The sequence below is a fragment of the Syzygium oleosum genome, unplaced genomic scaffold (genome assembly GCF_021117445.2).
Source record: "Syzygium oleosum isolate NSW1041296 unplaced genomic scaffold, Sole_v2.1 Sole_v2.21, whole genome shotgun sequence".
In the NCBI taxonomy this organism is placed as follows: Eukaryota; Viridiplantae; Streptophyta; class Magnoliopsida; order Myrtales; family Myrtaceae; genus Syzygium; species Syzygium oleosum.
In genome coordinates, this window is record NW_026607505.1 from 962,694 (window position 1) to 981,602 (window position 18,909).

At 41.2% G+C, this 18,909-nt stretch overlaps 3 protein-coding genes across 3 annotated transcripts; 2 read left to right on the plus strand and 1 right to left on the minus strand.

Annotated features, from left to right (window-relative positions):
• The first annotated feature begins 1,088 nt into the window (after window positions 1-1,088).
• Window positions 1,089-7,060, plus strand: LOC115677382 (NADPH--cytochrome P450 reductase-like). Its single transcript, XM_030600538.2, has 18 exons — window positions 1,089-1,668; window positions 1,811-1,870; window positions 1,990-2,066; window positions 2,177-2,234; window positions 2,329-2,412; window positions 2,550-2,586; window positions 3,163-3,232; window positions 3,334-3,528; window positions 3,634-3,726; window positions 3,862-4,087; window positions 4,173-4,256; window positions 4,565-4,716; window positions 5,054-5,150; window positions 5,441-5,590; window positions 5,675-5,752; window positions 5,862-5,984; window positions 6,072-6,185; window positions 6,632-7,060. The coding sequence occupies exons 1-18, from the start codon at window positions 1,390-1,392 to the stop codon at window positions 6,710-6,712; spliced, it is 2,058 nt and encodes a 685-aa protein (XP_030456398.2). The 5' UTR covers window positions 1,089-1,389; the 3' UTR covers window positions 6,713-7,060.
• Window positions 7,061-7,655: 595 nt separating this feature from the next.
• On the minus strand, window positions 7,656-9,839 carry LOC115677264 (probable small nuclear ribonucleoprotein F). The gene is made up of 5 exons (XM_030600392.2): window positions 9,674-9,839; window positions 8,772-8,859; window positions 8,578-8,615; window positions 8,376-8,440; window positions 7,656-8,013 (listed from the first exon to the last, which is right to left on the minus strand). The coding sequence occupies exons 1-5, from the start codon at window positions 9,677-9,679 to the stop codon at window positions 7,944-7,946; spliced, it is 267 nt and encodes an 88-aa protein (XP_030456252.1). The 5' UTR covers window positions 9,680-9,839; the 3' UTR covers window positions 7,656-7,943.
• Window positions 9,840-16,271: 6,432 nt separating this feature from the next.
• LOC115677305 (uncharacterized) lies at window positions 16,272-18,180 on the plus strand. The gene has a single exon (XM_030600439.2). The coding sequence runs from the start codon at window positions 16,564-16,566 to the stop codon at window positions 17,371-17,373; it is 810 nt and encodes a 269-aa protein (XP_030456299.2). The 5' UTR covers window positions 16,272-16,563; the 3' UTR covers window positions 17,374-18,180.
• The last annotated feature ends 729 nt before the right edge of the window (window positions 18,181-18,909 follow it).

Below are 18,909 nucleotides of genomic sequence, written 5' to 3' on the forward strand. Positions count from 1 at the left end.
ATTGAAATAATCTTTTATCAAACTCAAAACTAGGCGCAAGCAAAACCGACAGATAAAATTGGGAACCGCCCGGATCGGACCGGCTGATTTGATCCTGTTTCTGGGGGTGCCGATCTGATCCCCGGTTCCTAAAAGCTGAACCAGTGACTAGGCGGTCCATTTCTCGATTCCAAGGGAGAATCGGACCACCGGGACTGATTGTTTTTTTTAAAATTTTTTAAATGTAAACCCGATGATTTAAAATTCCTCGCATATGCTTCCTCTTTCTCTCCTCTTTTGGTTTTTTAGAATTCGCCCACAACGCTCATGTCTCCTCTTTAGTCTTTCCCTCTCTTCTATTTTCTAATCGGCCTAATTCAGGTGAAACTTGGCGGACTTTGCTTAAATTTGTCTCTTACTAAAAACAGAATTAACTAGATTTTTTTTATTCGATTTTTTTGAAGAGCTGTCCGTCTTGAACTTTGAGTTTTAGCTCAATTGCTTCAAATGGTGCCCATATCGGTAGAACATGAGCTTCCCATCAGCTCGACCGGTTCTATCATCAATTCTGAATTCCATAAAACCAAAACAATAATATAGATATTTCATATCGATTGGTTTTTCTGTCCTAATCCATGCTCGCCTCCCTTTTCAAAATTTTCGTGTGGTGAAGCTCCGGAGACGAGCTAATATGTATGAAATCTTTTTCGCTTGGCGACCGGAATAAAATATACTGTTGATGACGCCGATTAAAATGAGATGCTTAAAATGACCGGTTCTAGAGACCTTCGGATCTGTCCCTGTTCCGAAAATGGAGAAACGGTCCCTCTGATCCGGTTCTCAGTTTCCGGGTGAGATCGGGCTGGATCGGAACTGATCACCCGCACTTTGAGTCAAAACTTCAGATCAAGGAAGCTGAGCTTTTATTTTCTCAACGAAAACTGAAAATTCTGTTCATATAACATCGCAATAGAAAGTTGCAAGAAGAACACGAGCAATATACGTGGGACACAGTAGTACATTTCAGCGTCCGGAAAGGAGGGATGGAAAAACAGAAGAAAAAGCAAAGAGAAAATCTTTTTAGGCGCATTGACTAAATTACTCTTCCTCTCTCTCTCTCTCTCTTCCTCTCTCTTCTGTGGCGATAGGTTTGGTGGGTTGTGGTTGGAGAGAGAGAGAGAGAGAGAGAGAGAGAGGGAGAAGACTCCTCTGCAACTCTGCAACTCTCCTCTCCCTCCGGAAACCGGCGACGACCCATTATTCAACGCCCCCATTCACGATCTGGGTCCCGGTTACTTTCCCCCGAGCGCCTCGTTGCCGGTCGCCACCCTCCGGCGAAGACCCCATCGCCGCCGCCGCCGCCTTCGGTTCCCGTCGGACTGTTGTGGGGGCCGGCCCGTTTGATCGGACATGGACCGCCCCAGTGCCTCATCGGAGCCCGCCGCGGAGCTGGCCGCCCTTCTCCTCGCGAACAAGGAGCTGGCGATGATCCTGACCACCTCCCTCGCGGTCTTGATCGGGTGCGTCGTGGTGTTCTTCTGGCGCCGATCCGGCGGCCAGAAGCCGAGATCCTTCGAGCCGCCCAAGCCCCTGATTGTCAAGGAGCCCGAGCCCGAGATTGACGACGGTAAAAAGAAAGTCACCATCTTTTTCGGTACCCAGACTGGTACGGCCGAAGGTTTCGCTAAGGTGTGTGTAGTCTGTGTACTGATGGCGCCGATCTTATTCGTGAGCTTAATTGCAGCGTGGAAATTATGTGGATATCCGTGTTTTTCGTAGTTTGATTGGCGTGGTCGTGTTTTGATGTTGGTCTGTGGTTCTTGGGCTGTAGGCAATGGCTGAAGAAGCTAAAGCTAGATATGATAAGGCGGCGTTTAAAGTTGTTGACATGGTAAAGTTGACTTGTCTCTTCGATTGGTGTTCTGGTTTTGATTGCGAGTAATAGATGATGATAATTTGCGACTCGGGATACTTGATGTGATTCTTGAGAGTGTTTGTGTTTGGAATTAGGATGATTACGCCGCCGATGATGAGGAGTATGAGGAAAAGCTGAAGAAGGAGACTCTGGCCATTTTCTTTCTGGCCACGTGAGCTTTTATTTACTTGGAATGAGATATCATTGACTGGTTTCATCAATTCCTTACTTTTGTATTTTCTTCCCTCCCCCAATGTCGTCTTACTTTCAACGCTGGTGTAGATACGGAGATGGTGAGCCAACTGATAATGCAGCAAGGTTCTTTAAGTGGTTTACAGAGGTAAATTGGACAAACTCAAATTGATCAACTCTCTGTTTGTTGTGAGGACTAGAGTTTGGCTCATTTCTTGATTGCATGAAAATGTGGTTATTAGGGAAAAGAGAGAGGAGAATGGCTTCAAAACCTGCAATATGGAGTGTTTGGCCTTGGCAACAGGCAGTATGAGCATTTTAACAAGGTCCGACTCAAACCCAATCAAGTATTTAGCAATCTGTGTTTTTTCCTGTTGTCCATATAAGATGGAGAACCTTTGGTTTGATTTATACGCAGTCTTCATCTTCCCATGCTAGCTTAATTTATGCTTTCCTGACATAGGTTGCCAAGGTGGTTGATGATGCCCTTGTTGAGCAAGGTATTTGAACCTGCTTCATATATTCCTATTCTTGCTCTAGACTTTAAGTTGATTCTTGACTGGAACTCTGGGCTGTCTCAAAATGCAAAACAAACCTCTATGGTTATGGTTGCTTTAATTTCATACAGAAGGAATATGTATCAACTTCTATTATTACTTTTTTATATTATCGCGGTAACTTTGTTTTATTTCTTTTCTAACACAATTGGCATTCTGAAATTGTTTTATTGGTCAATCATATTTGTGGCATTGGTCAGTTATTTATTTGTCATCTTCACTCAGAAATGCTAGACAATTTACGTTACTTATAGATGCTTAGAAAAGAAAGAGGGAAGAAAACAAATGGATTGGTTTACCTATAGATTTGTTTGTTGATGATGTCATAGAGTAGGCTATGCAAGTCCACGCCTATCGTCATTCTTGTTGCTCTACACCGAGTGCTACCAGAGTAGCACTTGCAGGAAATAAATAGGTGGGAAAGTAATACAGTGCGTCCCAAGCAAGCATTAGCCATCTTGACAAGGTGGTCTGTTCTAGTTCTCATTGCTTTCTCTCTGCCGGTTTGTGGCTCTGCAGGTGCGAAGCGTCTCGTGCCAGTGGGTCTTGGGGATGATGATCAATGCATCGAGGATGACTTCAGTGCATGGTAAGTGTCTCGGCATATGCTTGGTGTAATTCATAGCTCAAATATGTATAGGCCGATCAGTGCTATGAGAGCTCATAATTGTTTGGTTGTCAATGCGATAGGCGGGAGTTGGTGTGGCCGGAGTTGGATAATTTGCTACGGGATGAGGATGATGCTCCAAGTGCTTCTACTCCTTATACTGCTGCTGTATTGGAATATAGGGTTGTGTATCAGGACCCTATGGATACACCGGCTCTGGAGAAAAGCTTAAGCAGTGCCAATGGTAATGCCGTTATTGATGCTCAACACCCATGCAGGTAGAGAAATAAGTGCCTTTTGAGAATGCATGTTGCCACTTTCCTCTGGCTTCTTGGTTATTTCATTGTTTTTACCCTCTTATTTACCTTTTCTGCTGCATGAAGGGCTAATGTTGCCCTAAGGAGAGAACTCCACACTCCCGAATCTGATCGATCCTGCATTCATTTGGAATTTGACATTGCCGGGACTGGAGTTGCGTAAGTTGCCAATGGTGTTGTTTCTAATATGTGTCTTCTGTCTTGTCGCTTGCGTCAATAAGTCTGATTTTTTTGTAGATTTCTTGTGTGAGACATTATAGATTTTCCATCCTCTCATGCTTACTTTTTCTCCAGATATGAGACTGGGGATCATGTTGGTGTTTACTGTGAGAATCTAATGGAAACTGTTGATGAAGCATTGAATTTATTGGGTGTGCCACCAGAGACTTATTTCTCCATCCACACCGATAAGGAGGATGGTACGCCATTGAGTGGTGGCTCATTGCCTCCTCCATTCCCACCATGTACATTGAGAACAGCCTTATCTAAATATGCAGATCTCTTGAATTCACCGAAAAAGGTCAGTCCACGGTGTAATGGTTCATATTATGTCATAATGTTTTCACACGTACCGATGATTAATTGTGTTGTGGATGTGGTTTCAGTCTGCTTTGCTTGCATTAGCAGCTCATGCTTCTGATCCAAATGAGGCTGATCGACTGAGATATCTCGCATCGCCCACTGGAAAGGTCCGATTTGCAGATTATTTAAATGTTTCTACCTCCATCATATTGTGGTAGTATTTTGTATAATAATAGTACAGGCGGTGCTAGGGGTGCTAGATCTTACTAAATGGCATGAATTACACTTGGAGGTATTTAAATGGCTAATGAAATATGCGGGGCTCAAGACATGGCTGTTAGCTTCATTCAATTCATCAATGGAAACTTTTACATACCATTTGGTATACAAGACTGAGTAATTGTTCTTGGTACATCTATTGTTTCTCTGTAACAAAAGTAGAATTTGACTCGAACTACTTTTGTAAATGTGACAGGATGAATATGCACAATGGGTAGTCGCAAGCCAAAGAAGCCTCCTTGAAGTCATGGCCGAGTTCCCTTCTGCAAAACCGCCCCTTGGTGTCTTCTTTGCAGGAGTCGCTCCGCGGCTGCAACCCAGATTTTACTCAATCTCCTCCTCTCCTAGGTGATTCTACGCTTACATATCACTCTCTATTTTCCCTTCTCCTTCATTAAGCTGGATCTAAAGACGTACTTTAAAGAGAGGTTTGCATGTTGAGAGCTTCATTCGTGCTGGTATATTATGCTCCCTCCTTCTTGGAGCTTGATGCTTGCTTGAAATGCATAAATGACAGTTTTCTTAGATCACTAAGCAGAGAACTTCTCTTTGTAACATCACAAAATTAAGATTGTAAAGTGGCCTTTAAGATTCATAGATTTTGAGTACTTACTAATTTTCTTTCTACTATTTACAAAATCATATTTGACTTGCTGAACTTAGAATGTCGATTTTAAATTTCCAGGATGGTGCCCTCTAGAATTCATGTTACCTGTGCACTAGTTTATGGAGAAACACCAACTGGAAGGACTCACAAAGGAGTTTGTTCAACTTGGATGAAGGTATTTAAAATGATTGTTACTTCCCTTCTAATTATTCTCTTTTCTGTGTAAAGGAAGTAGAATAGTTGGACAATTTTTGCTAGTAGGACTTAAGAAACTGAAAGTTATCAAGCTTTTGTTGAATACAAGCCTACGAGGATGCTTAATTTTGAATGGGTAAATTATGTGGTTTGTCCATCTTGGCTTCTGCGGATTCCTTGTTTTCCTTTTTTAAGTTGGGGAGTGATATGAAGATTACATGTATTCTTTGTATTCTTAAAATTTTAATAAATTATTCCCCCTCTTTTCAGAATGCTGTGCCATTGGATGAGAGTGATCAATGCAGTTGGGCTCCTATTTTTGTGAGGCAATCGAACTTCAAACTTCCTACAGATTCTAAAGTACCCATTATCATGATTGGGCCAGGCACTGGGTTAGCACCTTTTAGGGGTTTCCTACAGGTTCAGCGCAAGTCTTTATTCAGTTTTGTACCATGATCTCCTCTCTATTCAAGCTCCTGATATCACCAAGATAATCTGTTTCAGGAAAGGTTAGCTCTGAAAGAAGCTGGAGTGGAACTTGGACCATCTATACTATTTTTCGGGTGCAGAAACCGCAGACTGGTAGGTTATTTCCTATTTCTCTGTTGATGTTTAGATAGATTTGGGGGCAGTTTAGTAAATATTTTAAATGATGCGACTGTAAGCATCTAATTCGGTCTTCCTATTGCAGGATTTCATTTATGAAGACGAACTGAACAACTTTGTTAAAGCTGGTGCACTGTCTGAGCTTCTTCTAGCCTTCTCGCGTGAGGGACCAACCAAGGAATACGTGCAACACAAAATGTTAGAGAAGGTATTGGTCATTGTTTGCTTGCTTCTAGCTCATCCTCTTTATTCAACTTCCATCAACTGGCTCTCAATGGTTTTCATTTTATCTCAGGCTTCAGATGTTTGGAAAATAATCTCCGAGGGAGGCTACTTATATGTTTGTGGTGATGCCAAAGGCATGGCTAGGGACGTTCACAGAACTTTGCACACGATTGTTCAAGAGCAGGTATGACTGAAATTTCATACTTAGTGGCTAATTCCACCTACCTTACTTAATTGGCATGGCATGGTATTAAAGTGAAAAGATGTTATAAGTTGCAAAGGCCAATTATGTGTCGTTGCAATTTAAATATTTGTGTGCATGCTCTCGCGTTAGAGAGCGGGATCTCACAATCTGATGAGTTTTCGCCTTAATTAAATTGGCACGGCATTAGAGTTCAAACTATTACGATAACCAACCACATCCTTTTAATTTGTGTACTTGTGCGCATGCTCTTGTCAACGTTTAATAGATTCAATTCTCAGTATGTCATCATGCTTTGATTCAACTGGATTCAAGTTCACCAGCTCAATTATGTTCATCCGATTGTGTGTTGCTCATGCTTTTGATAAGGTTTCCGCTACAGCTTTGCCATGACATGTTTCTATTTTTTTTTTTCATATGCGTCTCAGGGATCTCTTGACAGCTCAAAAACCGAGAGTATGGTGAAAAATTTGCAAATGAACGGTAGGTATCTGCGTGACGTGTGGTGACACGCGCACCTCCTCTGTAAAACCATTTTGAAGAGAGGGGGACAGAGAAAATAAAAGTACACAACATTTCGTCAGGGTACATGTGACAGGAGTTGGGAGAAATTAATTGTAAGGTCACACACTGAAACCTACTGTTGGACCACTCAAGTCACGTGGTAGTCATAGCAAGCTTATTATGTAATTCTTTTTAGTCTTCTGATATATAAAGTGCTATTTATCGCCGTAGTTTTACGCATACACATTGATAATGACAATTTAGACATTAGTTTGTGTAATTGTATCCTCAAATTTTCATTGCATAATCCCTGAAAGAGGTTAAAATGACAGTTAATGCGGTTTTCCATACAATTATACTTGATTGTATTTGCCTTGATCTGGTGTGTTTTGTGACTTGTGAGCTGAGAAGTTCGGTTGCATTGGATTTCTGTTCTCTCCTGTAATCCTCATGTCAGGGCTGTGAACAAAAATCATCTTTTTGACGGTTAAAAACGGGGATTACTTGAAAAGAAGAATGAAATCTCCTCATGTTTCTAGTAAAGAAACTGACGCAATAGAAGTCATACCATACGGATGGAAATAAGACGAGCGAAATCCCCAACCCCATCCTAACTCCAAAGAAAACAGCCAGGAAATTGCCAGTTTTTCAGAGCTCCAGCAAAAACTGTCTCAAGATGGAGTGGCCGAGAAATAGCACGATTCGATCTCTCAAACACAAAGTGTCCTGATAAGGCGAATGTAAGGAGTTTTAGAGTAAAGATCTTCAGAGCAGTCATTTCCATATCGGGTACTTGGCGAAGTATGAATTGCGAATTTATCAAGTCACCTTCTAGCGCAAGAAAACTTTAATCATGTCACCAGATTCCTCTGTCCAATTGTCTGACCGAGGTTTGCAGCGAAGATTGAGTAATTGCCTTGCAAGACAAGATACACGGAACACATGATCTGCAGATATAATAACCTTGTATTGCAGTGATCTGAAAGCCCAACGTATTTGGAAGCTACAATCTAGTCAAATAACACAAGTTATCCCACCAAATTCAGATACAAAGCCATGGATGATTTTGGGAGTTTTGGACAAACAAATGCATCTCCGGAAAAGACACATAAATACAATGCGAAATCCAGCTCTTGTTTTTGATGATTACAGTTTTCTTGGATCAATCACATTCAGCTTCACTCAGAACGCAGACCGCGTAGAGCTACACGTTCGATATTTGAACCCGAATCACAATTAGTCCTGGTTTGCATCTTCGAGATCTTCATCCTCTGGGACGCCTCGAAGATACAGAACATTGTTACATCTGCAAAGAGGGAGCGAGCGTATATAAAAGAAGTGAAGCTTCTGAACACTGAGCTTAGTCCGCGAGAAAACTCAGAAACAACAATATTTACAATTATATAAGTCCCCAGCTTACCCAAGTAGAACAAAAAACAGAGTATATGTTGACCACCCTAAAGGGTCCACATGCAACACCAAGCAAAAGGAGGACTACTAAAGCATGCAAAGGCCACAGCGAAGGACAAACAAAATCACTCATCAAGAGATCGGTTTTACTGTCACTGTAATCTCTCGTTCTTGCTCAGGACAGACAAAATATAATAAACTTAAGCTTGCCATAAAGAATGACGAAGACTTCTTTTCTCCAGCATGGTGGGGAGTTACCTGATCAGAATCTCTCCCAGGCTTCCAGTGAATTGTCCATCAATGTATTCTTCTGTGTTGGCAAGCTGCACAAGTTTTCAGATTAAAGAAATCCTTCCGAACCATTGATAATTACCAGGAAGAGCTACCAAGCCCATGAAGTAAACCGGATATTCAACCATCATAAAAGAACGTATTTGCAGATCAGTCAGAAAGGACAAACCTGCAAATTCATGTAGGAATCCACTGAGACAAGAAAACCTACAAAACATATAATCGAAATCATAGTAGGTTAGTCAACAAAAGGCACACTTACATCAGTGATTGCAGATAAAGAAGCCCATCATATATTTATTGCAGGAAGTGCATAGCGATGAAGTTTCCAATCGGAAAAGTTCAGAAGATTGCTGGAATTACCTTTGTATTCCATGCCCCACTTAAGCTTCACAATAACTGGCTTCCCAGTCAAGTTGTTCAAGAAAGGTTTAGGATTAACTGGAATAGTCTGCAGTGTAAGGAAAACCAGTTATAAAGCGGATGAATACAGTAACCATCAATTCCAAAAGTTCAGCCACACTTGGTTGACGATCTCGGGAAGCATGGTATCAGTGGAAGCGCCTCAAAATGGAAGAAGCGAATTCAACATAACGTGGAAACAAACATCTTTTTTTTTGTTAACCTAACAAAGGCGGCAATTTCTATCCTTATTATTCTCTATTCGAGCATTTATGAATCTTAAAGTACAAATTTTTATCCAGAGAGAGAAGGGGGCAAACATATACTATATTAGAGATGAACCATGCGACTAAAGACTATATGGATGCGCGCGATTGAGAGGAAACCTACTTAAACAGCCATACATACTCCTCCGAAAGGTAAAAGAGAAATCACATGGAGCAAGATCTGAAGGACCTACTTTCCTTATCCTACTGCATCACTCCGTCTCTTCGAAACAGATATTCAATTCCCACACAAAAGATCAAGCATTCCGAGTGTTGCGGTTACAGTCAAAACACGAGTAAGAAAAAAAAAAATTTCTTCATAGAAACAGCTGAAAACTGACTAGTGTTTTCAATTCCAGCACGGCTTAAGACCTCCAATTTTCCGAAAGATCACGAAATTTCCCAACGAAAAGGGAAGCTTTCACCATGAAAAGAACCAAGCAATACCCATTACACTACAGCCTTAGATGCAATATACATCAAACTTCGAATGCACGAAGTCGACACAGACCCACCACAATGCACGCACCATGAGTCCATACTAGAGAAAGAAACGAAGAAAGAAAGGGGATTCAACAAGCGAATCGAAGTACTCACAGCCATCGGAAGAGAAAGAGGCAGAGGCTTCTTTTGGGGGCTCGCAGAGAATGGGAAAGGCGCGATCTTTTACCCCCCTTGGCTTTCTTCTCCGCTTGCAGCTCTGCTTCCCAATGGCGTGGCGGGGGTTTTCAGGCTACGTTAGGGTTTTGGAGCTCTGCTTTTCACCCTCGTTCGTTCCGCGGGCTGAAGAGATGAAGTTGGGTTGGGCTTTACTTTCAATTTTTCGCTGTTGGGCTGCTCAGTGATGATGATGTTGGTGAAATCAATATTTGTTAGGGCTAGTACCGCCGTAAATCCCAAATCGGTACACTTAATAATAAATTTACTCAAAATCAATTTTTTGACCATAAAAAATCCCGAACCGGTACACCCGTGACCCTATATTAGTTTTCGTTAAATTTTACCGTCAATTTTTTGCGTTGGATGACACGTAGCAGTTAATGGGTATACCGGTTTAAGGTTTTGCCTTCCGTTTGTCATAAGTTTACCAATTTTTTGATTTTTCGTGGCATTAATCCAATTTAACAGAGGATAAATTTGTCACAAATGTACCATTTTAGGGCTTTTGATGGTTAAAAAATTAGTTTATGGTAAATTTGTCACATATGTACCGGTCTGGATTTCTCGTGGTATTAACCTTTTAAAAAGAGGAGAAGGCTTTTTTTACTATTGAAGAAGAAAAAAGTTTTTTATTTTTATTTTTCTTCGGCTGATTATTTTTTTGGGTTGAAATTGGGTTTGTTTTAAGCCAACCCAGACTCACATCTAGTTGGTTTGTTTTTAGAACCTATTATGGCCACATCTTAAGTTTGAAGTGACTTATTTATGAAATATAATTAAAATATAGGTTTGTAAGCCATTTTGACAGTTTTAGTACGAAGGATCCCGGCTCCACGTCGGGACTAGGCCTCAACCTCGGAGGACTCCGGTCCAACCACTAAGCTCCCCTGACCCAGGCGCTAGGGTTCTGGTTGTAGGAATTGAGGTTTCTCATGCTTAGCTACTGGGAAGAACCTAGGCTCGAGTGCTGGTGACTATTGAGCATGGTAGCTGTGTCCCTAGGCAAGGACACTGGGGACCTAAGCACGCACATATGGATCTTGGGCCCAACCTTTATGGATCTTGGGCCCGGCCGCGAAAGGAATTAGGGTCGAGCACTAGTGACTTGTGTATGGAAGTCGGTACCAGGCAAAAGTGGTCAAGGACTCAGGGCATGGGCATTGGGGTCTCGAGCTCAGCTTTGAGAGTCCCAGGCTCGGCTTTTGGGACTCCACCAAGGATTGGCACAAGCGTCGGGGTTCCTGTGCCCGATTGCTGAGGTCTCTAGTTCAACTGTTGATCTCTAGTCGTATTTCAAATAATAAATTCTAATATTTTAAAAGAGAAAACTATTTTCTTAAATTTAAGCATAGATTTTCCGTTAAGGCTCCGTTCGTTTGGCGGAAAATATTCTAAAACATTTTCCAGGAAAATGACTTCCAGGAAAATATTTTCCAAAAGGAGAATATTTTCCGCCAAACGAACGGAGCCAATATGAAAAGATTTTCCGTCGACTCATTTTCCTAAGTAATATAATTAGAAAAATATTTTTTGATAGAATATTTTTCACGAAAGAAACAAAGCTTTACTAAAATACTAATCAATACAATACATTGCCCTACAAAAAAAATCCACTATTTAATGCTCGAATTAACATAAAAATATCCCAAGTCGTGTATCCTTATTTGCGATCAACCATGCGACTGCCGAACTATGTCCAAGTTAATTTCAAACAACTTATTATAATCCTTGCACCATCAAATGAAAAAAGAAAAAGACAAAGACAAAGAAACAGAAAAAGATGACAAGTCGACCGATCATATCTATGTGAAGAAACGCATCTTACAGGTTGTCGGTCTATCCTGGTTCTTGTATTGTTCTTCTATAAGGAATTTTTTTCAACACTCAAATAAGATTAGTTTCTAGAGATAAATTGTCTTTTTCTCTAAACCTGCCTGCATTAATTGACAAGGTCTTTCTCCTTCTAGAAAGTAAACAGATTTTTCAACATTATTCGCCAACCCTCTCAATGCAAACACCTTGCCTTAGTTTCCACAAGAAAAAGAGCATTTATTAAGGCGTGTTGTCATTTTCGCCTACCATATTGAATGCCAAAGACTTGATGGTAAAAGGCTTCAAGAATACGTGCCCGGTAGGGTCCTGAGAGCATTCTAAACATTACAAGCACAGCATGCAATTGGATCGACCGTTGTGCTTGTGTAAGAAGTTGACTATGGTAGCCATAAACGTGCCTAGCCAAACCCTATTTCTTCCAATAGGTCACTTGTGGAATTTGATATCCATTCAATAAGGTTTACACTTAACTTTTAGGTGAATGTGTGGCTTAATTTAGTTAATCCCCTTTAGAAGAGGACAACACTTGGGACGGGCAACATCGGTCTTGCCTCCTAACTAGCTAGTCATCCGTTCTCGTCGATGAAGGTAGATTAGAACTATGTCCCATGTCAAGAAAAGGAATATAAAAAGAAAACAAGCCGTATTATATAAATGAGGACGCCCCCGTGATCAAAATACATGCCCTCTCACGTCGCATCCCCTTTTGTGTATTTTAGTATAGATCCCATGGCTTTTTGTAAGTACGTTTTTTATTCGCATAGCCTTCATCGATAACTCTTAGCATTATATCACACTCTTACCATGTGATAATGACTAGCCATTGTCCGTCCGATATTAGCCAACTGTCTCCTGCTTGGACGGTAGTCATATGTTCCTATTGTTGGGGATCATACGGCACAAAAAGTGCTCAGGCCACCTAAAATATAACCTTAAGCTTGCAAATTCTTATCTTATTTTTCAGGAGGACCAAAGATGAGAGCTTTAACTTTTCGTAGCGCACTTGGGAAGTAGCTAGCTAGGCAACCACCAAATCAAAACCAAAGACCCTCTCTCTCTTTGATACCAAATGGATGATATGTTAGGCACCGATTTTGTACTTTTGAATGTATAGAATTCTTGGAGACATTCCATTTTCCTCTGCTTTATCAAAGGACGTGATAAGATGATGAACCAGAAAGTTGCGTCCCCTTTTGTGCCACTAGGCGATACCTGCAATGCACTATCAGAGAATTCGTAGACCAGGCAAGAATCTCTGCCGGTTCCCTAATTAAAACAGTAAAACCTCACGAGTTTGCATCAACATTGCCCCTTTTTGAAGGAACTAAGGATGGAGATTCTGCCACTTGACTATACGCATCAGGGGGGACACATTCATTTGCAGTATGAGCCACTAGCGTGTTAGTCAAGTCAGCAACTTGACGTAAATCAACTTTTACTTGCGAAAAGGAGTTTTAACTTCTACCATCAAAGAGCCAAAGCTAATATTGATGCCCCCAAAGGAGTCCACGCGCTTCTCTTAATCAAATTGATTAAAAAGAATTATATTATGTATGAGGACTTTTGGCACGTAAGGACCTCATTAGATTTTCCATTGACTCATTTTAAGTAATCCTAACGTCAATGAGAAAAATGTTTTTTAATGGAATATTTCCCACGAAGCAAAAAAAGCATAAAATACTAATTGTACATTGCCCTACAAAAAAATTCTTATTCTTTAATGCTAGAAAACAAAAATATCCTAACTGGTGTATTCTTACATGCGATCATGCATGCGACCGCCGAACAATGACGAAGTTGATCTAAAACAACTTATAATAATCCTCGCGCCATCAAATGATCAGAAAAAGAAAAAGCAAAAGACAAGAAGTCAACCGATCATGTCTATGTGAAGAAACACATCTTACCGTTAGCAGTACAAAGTTTAAGAGAATCGAGAGAATTCTGAAGAAAAGATTTTATGCAACTGATACATTTTCCATGCGCTGAGTACATGTATTTATATAAGAGATTACAAGCCGTTAGAATAAATTAAATTGAATTTACAAAATCAATCAAATTGAATTTACAATCCCTTGATCTTAGCACTTGCTTGTTATGTGAGATTCTTCCTTGACTTTAACACTTGTGTGATTTGATTTGATTTGATTCCTTGATTTGTGCCATTATCCTTAACAAGCGAGACTATCCTAGTTCTTGTATTGTTCTTCCTCTAATGAATTTTTCTAAGTACTAAGATAAGATTAATCTTTTCCCTCAAATTTAACTAGGCATAGAATATTATAAACTTTTTTTTTTATTCTCGAGAGGTAAATTGTCTTTTTCCCTAGACCTGCCTGCATTTATTCAGGGATCTTCCTCCTTCTAGAAAGTTAAACAGGTTTTTTCAACATGATTCGCCCCACCCTCTTCATTCAAACACCTTACCTTATTTCCAATAATATGTAAAGAGCATTTATTAAGGCGTCTTGTTATTTTCGCATACCATATTGAATTTCAAAAACTTTATAGTAAAAAAATACTACAAATAGAGGTCCCAAGTAGGCTCTTAATAGCATTATAAACCTTGCCGGCATAGCATGCAATTGGATGGACCATTGTGCTTGTATAAGAAAGTTGACTATTGAAGCCATAAACGTGTCTTGTCAAGCCCTATTCCTTCCAATAGGTCACTTATGAAAATCAATGTCCATTAAATAAGGTTTACACTTAGCTTTTAACTGAATGTGTGGCTTAATTAAGTAAATCCCCTTTAAGGTAGAACAACACTTAAGATGCACACCACCCGCTGGGTGGCGCCCACATCTAAACTACGCGCGCACTCTTCCTCTCGCAAAAGGTTGAGTATTCGAATCCCGGGCGCCGCAGGTGACTTAACCGGTGGCACGTGTGTGGTGGCTAGCACGTGTCGCCCCCTGGGGTTTACTCCTTAGCGTCGGCCGTGCGGGGTTCCCCGGGTTACCAAAAAAAAAAAAAAAAAAACACTTAAGACAGACAACTTCGCTCTTGCCTCCTAACTGCCTAGTCATCCGTTCTCATTGATAAAATATATTAGAACCATATCACATATTAAGAAACGAAATATAAAAAGAAAACAAGCCGTAACATTAGAACACCCGGTGATTAAAATATATGCCCTCTCACGTTGCATTACCTTTTGTGTATTTTAGTATCTTTTTGTAAGTACATTCGTTATTCGCATAGCCATCATCGATAACTCTAAACTTTATATCACACTCTCATAGTCCGTCCGTTAATAGCTAACTATCTCCTGCTTGGACAGTAGTCATATGGTTCATTGTGAGGGATCATATGGTACAAAAAGTACTCAGGCCACCTAAAATTTAACCTTAAACTTACAAATTCCTATCTTGCACTTCAGGAGCAAGAAAGACGAGAGCGTTAACTTTACGTAGCTAGGCAACAACCAAATCAAAATCAAAGACCCTCTCTCTCTCTCATACCAAATGGATGATATGTTAGGCACCCATCTTGTACCTTCGAATACATAGATTTCTTGGAGATTTTCCATTTATTCATCTTGATTTGATCGGATCATTTCCTCTGCTTTATCAAAGGACATGGCGAGACGATGAACCAGAAAGTTGTGTCCCCCTTTTGTGCCATTAGGCGATACCTGCAATGCACTTTCAGACGATTCGTGGACCAGACAAGAATCTCTGCCGATCCCTTAATGAAACAGTAAAACAACCTCACGAGGTTGCATCAAGATTTGCCCCTTTGTGAAGAAACTAAGGATGGAGATTCTGCCACTTGACTATACGCATCAGGGGGGGACACATTCATTTGCGGTATGAGCCACTAGCGTGTGTTTGTCAAGTCAGCAACTTGACCTACAAGAAACCCTACTTGCGAAAAGGACTTTTAACCTCTAACATCAAAACGGGCAAATCTGATATTGATGCCCACAAAGGAGTCCACGCGCTTCTCTTGATTTAAGTTGGTTGAACCGCAATGCTTGAACAAGTCAAGTTCTTTGCTGATTCGTGCAAAGAACTACTGTGTCGTTCTTGTTCAGAATGTTAACCTTGACTTGTTCATGCATTGCATCTACATGGAAAAAAAATTATGTTTTGTGTGAGAGCAATTGGCACGTATGGATCTCATCAATGTGCATGCCATGTACAGAGACATCACAAACAATGAAATGCTCCAATTCTCTGTTATACAGAGTAATTGCTGTAAAAGTTTTTCTTCCTGATGTTGTAGTCAGGTTTCATCCTAGGTTAGATTCGCGCACCATACCTAAAACCGAGCATGTATTTGAGCAAGGGGATGGTTGGAGACACTTGTGAGTCATGCGGCATAGAAAGTCATCATTCTTCCATATCGGCTCAAACCATTATCACCTTGCTTTCACAGTTAAAATTGAAGTTACAATTGTAAATGAGTTCCTAAGATACTTAACCAGGTGATGTGCAGGATGGTATTTCTTTTGCATGATTAAACACTTCCTTATACGATGAATATTGGTACTCTGTGGCTTATTTTATACCATTAGTTACTAGGTCTAAACGCATACTCTCTCTCTCTCTCTCTCTCTCTCTCTCTCTCTATCCTCCTTCTAGAAACCATTGACAACGAAAGGGCCAAAGAGAATAGTCATTAGTCCAGACAATCTCTCACCCTAGACATTATAAGCTCAAACAAAAGTTTCCGCTAGGAGCTAGGTATGGCATTGCATTATGATAAGCCCAAGAGCAACTACATTATGTTCTGCGTATATCAGACAAAATACCCTTCCTTGCCCGCCGTATCTCTCTCTCTCTCTCTCTCTCTATCTCTCAATTCTGAATTGGTTATCATCTCCAATGGCATAACCAATTAACCATACACTGTACCACTCTACCTCTTCAAAACTCACCTCTTTATAATCTTAAATTCTCCATCGATCTCATTCACACTATCATCCCCTTTCACTTCCCTCTTCCCTCTTCCCTCTCTTTCTCTCTCTCTCTCTCTCTCTCTCTTCCATGGCAGAACATCAACTTCTTCCGCCAGACGACCCAGAAGAAGCGGAGGAGGCGCTCTCTCTCTGCGACCTCCCACTCCACGACGAACCTGAACCAGAGACTTCGGGCGACTTCCCCACCCACCACCACCAATCGTCGTCGGACGTGCCAGAGTTCTTCGAGTTCTTCAGCGACTTCAGCTCTGACATGTGCTCTGCGGACGAGGTCATCGTCTGCGGCAGGCTAGCGCCTTTCTCCTCCAAGCAATCTCTGACGAAGATGACTTCCCAGGGAACAGCGAACGGAGAAGAAAGTGAGCTAAAACTTGCGTTCTGGCGGCGATCGGAGTCGCTGTCCAAGTTGCAGAGCTCCGTGGCCCGATCGAACAGTGCCAAGTTGAACCTCACCAGGAATTGCAAGTCTCTTGATTACAGCAAGCCGAAGCCAAATCAGTCGCCTCTGGTGCTTCATTCGCATGAGGCGACGAGGAATTCGCTGGCGAGAAGCGTAGCGAGATCAGATTCGCTGGCAAAGAGGACTACTGCGTCGAGGCCGCGGTGGTACGTGCTCACTTTCGGGCAGGTGAAGTTGCCGGCAGAGATGGAGCTCCGGGACATGAAGAGCCGGCAGTTCCGGCAGAGCCCATCGGCAATGCTGTTCCCAGCACCGGGGGACTCCGGGGAGGGGAAGACTCAGGCAAGCACTGGCAGCGGCGGGAAGGTGACGTGGAAGGTGCTGAGAGCGCTGAGTTGCAAGGGTCATGCAAGCGTCGCCGTGACCGCGTCTTTGGGACAGACACAGCGTTGGCAAAAATACGTAGCGCAAAATTGAAGTAATATTGGCTAAACTTCTGAGTGCTCGTATTTATTGCCGGCTAATTATCCTTTCTCACATCCTATAGTATAAACATAGTACCCATAATCCATATTTTCAGAATATTAGCTTGTTGACGTGCTACACATCTCCCCTACCCGCATAGGATTGAACAATTTCTCATTGTACTGAATTTTCAAGCAGTTTCGTAACTGTGGAGAGCGAAACTAATTTCTGTAAGACAAAAGAACGTATGATATGATATGTGCAGTACATTCAAAGAAGATATGCTTTCGAGTCTCGAATCGAAATGTTGATGCTTCCACCATTAAAAGTGACAGATACAACGTGACTGTCTTAGTTTTCTGGTTTTGTGGCGATCCTGCTTGGCTTCTCTCTTCCGATTCATACGACAGCAGCGAAAAAGGCGAAACGAGCAGTCGCCGGCCAGCTAGGGAAAAGCGAGTCTTGTTTTTTCTTGGAGGAGAGAATGGCGATGGAGGGAGAGCGCAGACTTGACGTAGAAGGGAAGGCAAGAGGACAGCGAAGGTTGAAGAACAAGGTCGATGATGTTCTTGGGGGAGCCAATTAAGGTTTGGCTGAAGAAACTGTAGGAAGGAGATAGCAGCAACATCATGAGGATCCCCGAAGGTGACATGGGATATATTTTCATTTTTATTCATGTGTCGGCGTCATCGGTAGTCATATTAGTTGGTACTTCTTTTTGGGTTCCTTGTAATTTTTGGGTGGATGATGATGCAACACTAGGGTTTCGATAATATCCGTCAATATATAAATTATAGTATAGTCGTCACTTATTTGTCACTTACATGTTTGTGACTATATACGTGCTCGGGGCAAGTCTCGTCGAAGGATTGCCCGATCAGAAGAAGCATGCATTGAAAGCAAACACAAGCATGACTTAGACAATGACAAGTATAAAGTTTTCTTTTACTTTTGATAAGTGATTTCGTTCCATTAGTAGATGAGAGTTTCTATAGTGGGATTATTTGTGTTAAAAATATTTTACATGACCGGAGTATCTGACGTGAAATCTAATATTTTTTCTTCGTTACATTGTTTATCTCTTAATTTCCTCATTGATCGGGCTCGATTTACCTCATTAATTTATTTGCTGGACCTAAAATTGCGAACCTAGGTCTGTAAAACAATGACAAACCTACTTCGGCAAGAGTGTATGGAGGTATTTAGAATATTGGGAAAATTATCAAAAAAAGTTATGAACTTATTGTATGCCAATTCGGTTTTGAACCTTTTAATATTATCAATTTAGTCTTTAACTTTTTAACGATTTGCCAATGTAGTCCTTTCAGCTAATTTTGGCTGGCAATGGCTGACGTGGATACCGGCCATCCTACATAGCACGACTGACGCTGACGTGAACAATTTTTTTGCATTTTAAAATTTTTTATAGTTGCCCTTGCCAGATCAGCTGCAAAAGGGCCAAAAAAGTTGTTAACCCTTACTCGCATAAAGCCGGCAAGGGTTGACCTTCACAGCTTCGGGAGAGTTTGTCCCTCACTAGATCTCGAC

Coding starts and splice junctions, on each gene's coding strand:
- LOC115677382 (XM_030600538.2), top strand. CDS start 1,390: ATGGACCGCCCCAGTGCCTCATCGGAGCCCGCCGCGGAGCTGGCCGCC. Junction 2,235..2,328: donor TCTTTAAGTGGTTTACAGAG/GTAAATTGGACA, acceptor TGTGGTTATTAG/GGAAAAGAGAGAGGAGAATG. Junction 4,257..4,564: donor TCGCATCGCCCACTGGAAAG/GTCCGATTTGCA, acceptor TAAATGTGACAG/GATGAATATGCACAATGGGT.
- LOC115677264 (XM_030600392.2), bottom strand. Junction 8,441..8,577: donor ATTCCTACATGAATTTGCAG/GTTTGTCCTTTC, acceptor AAACTTGTGCAG/CTTGCCAACACAGAAGAATA. Junction 8,014..8,375: donor CTGGGAGAGATTCTGATCAG/GTAACTCCCCAC, acceptor CCCTCTTTGCAG/ATGTAACAATGTTCTGTATC.
- LOC115677305 (XM_030600439.2), top strand. CDS start 16,564: ATGGCAGAACATCAACTTCTTCCGCCAGACGACCCAGAAGAAGCGGAG.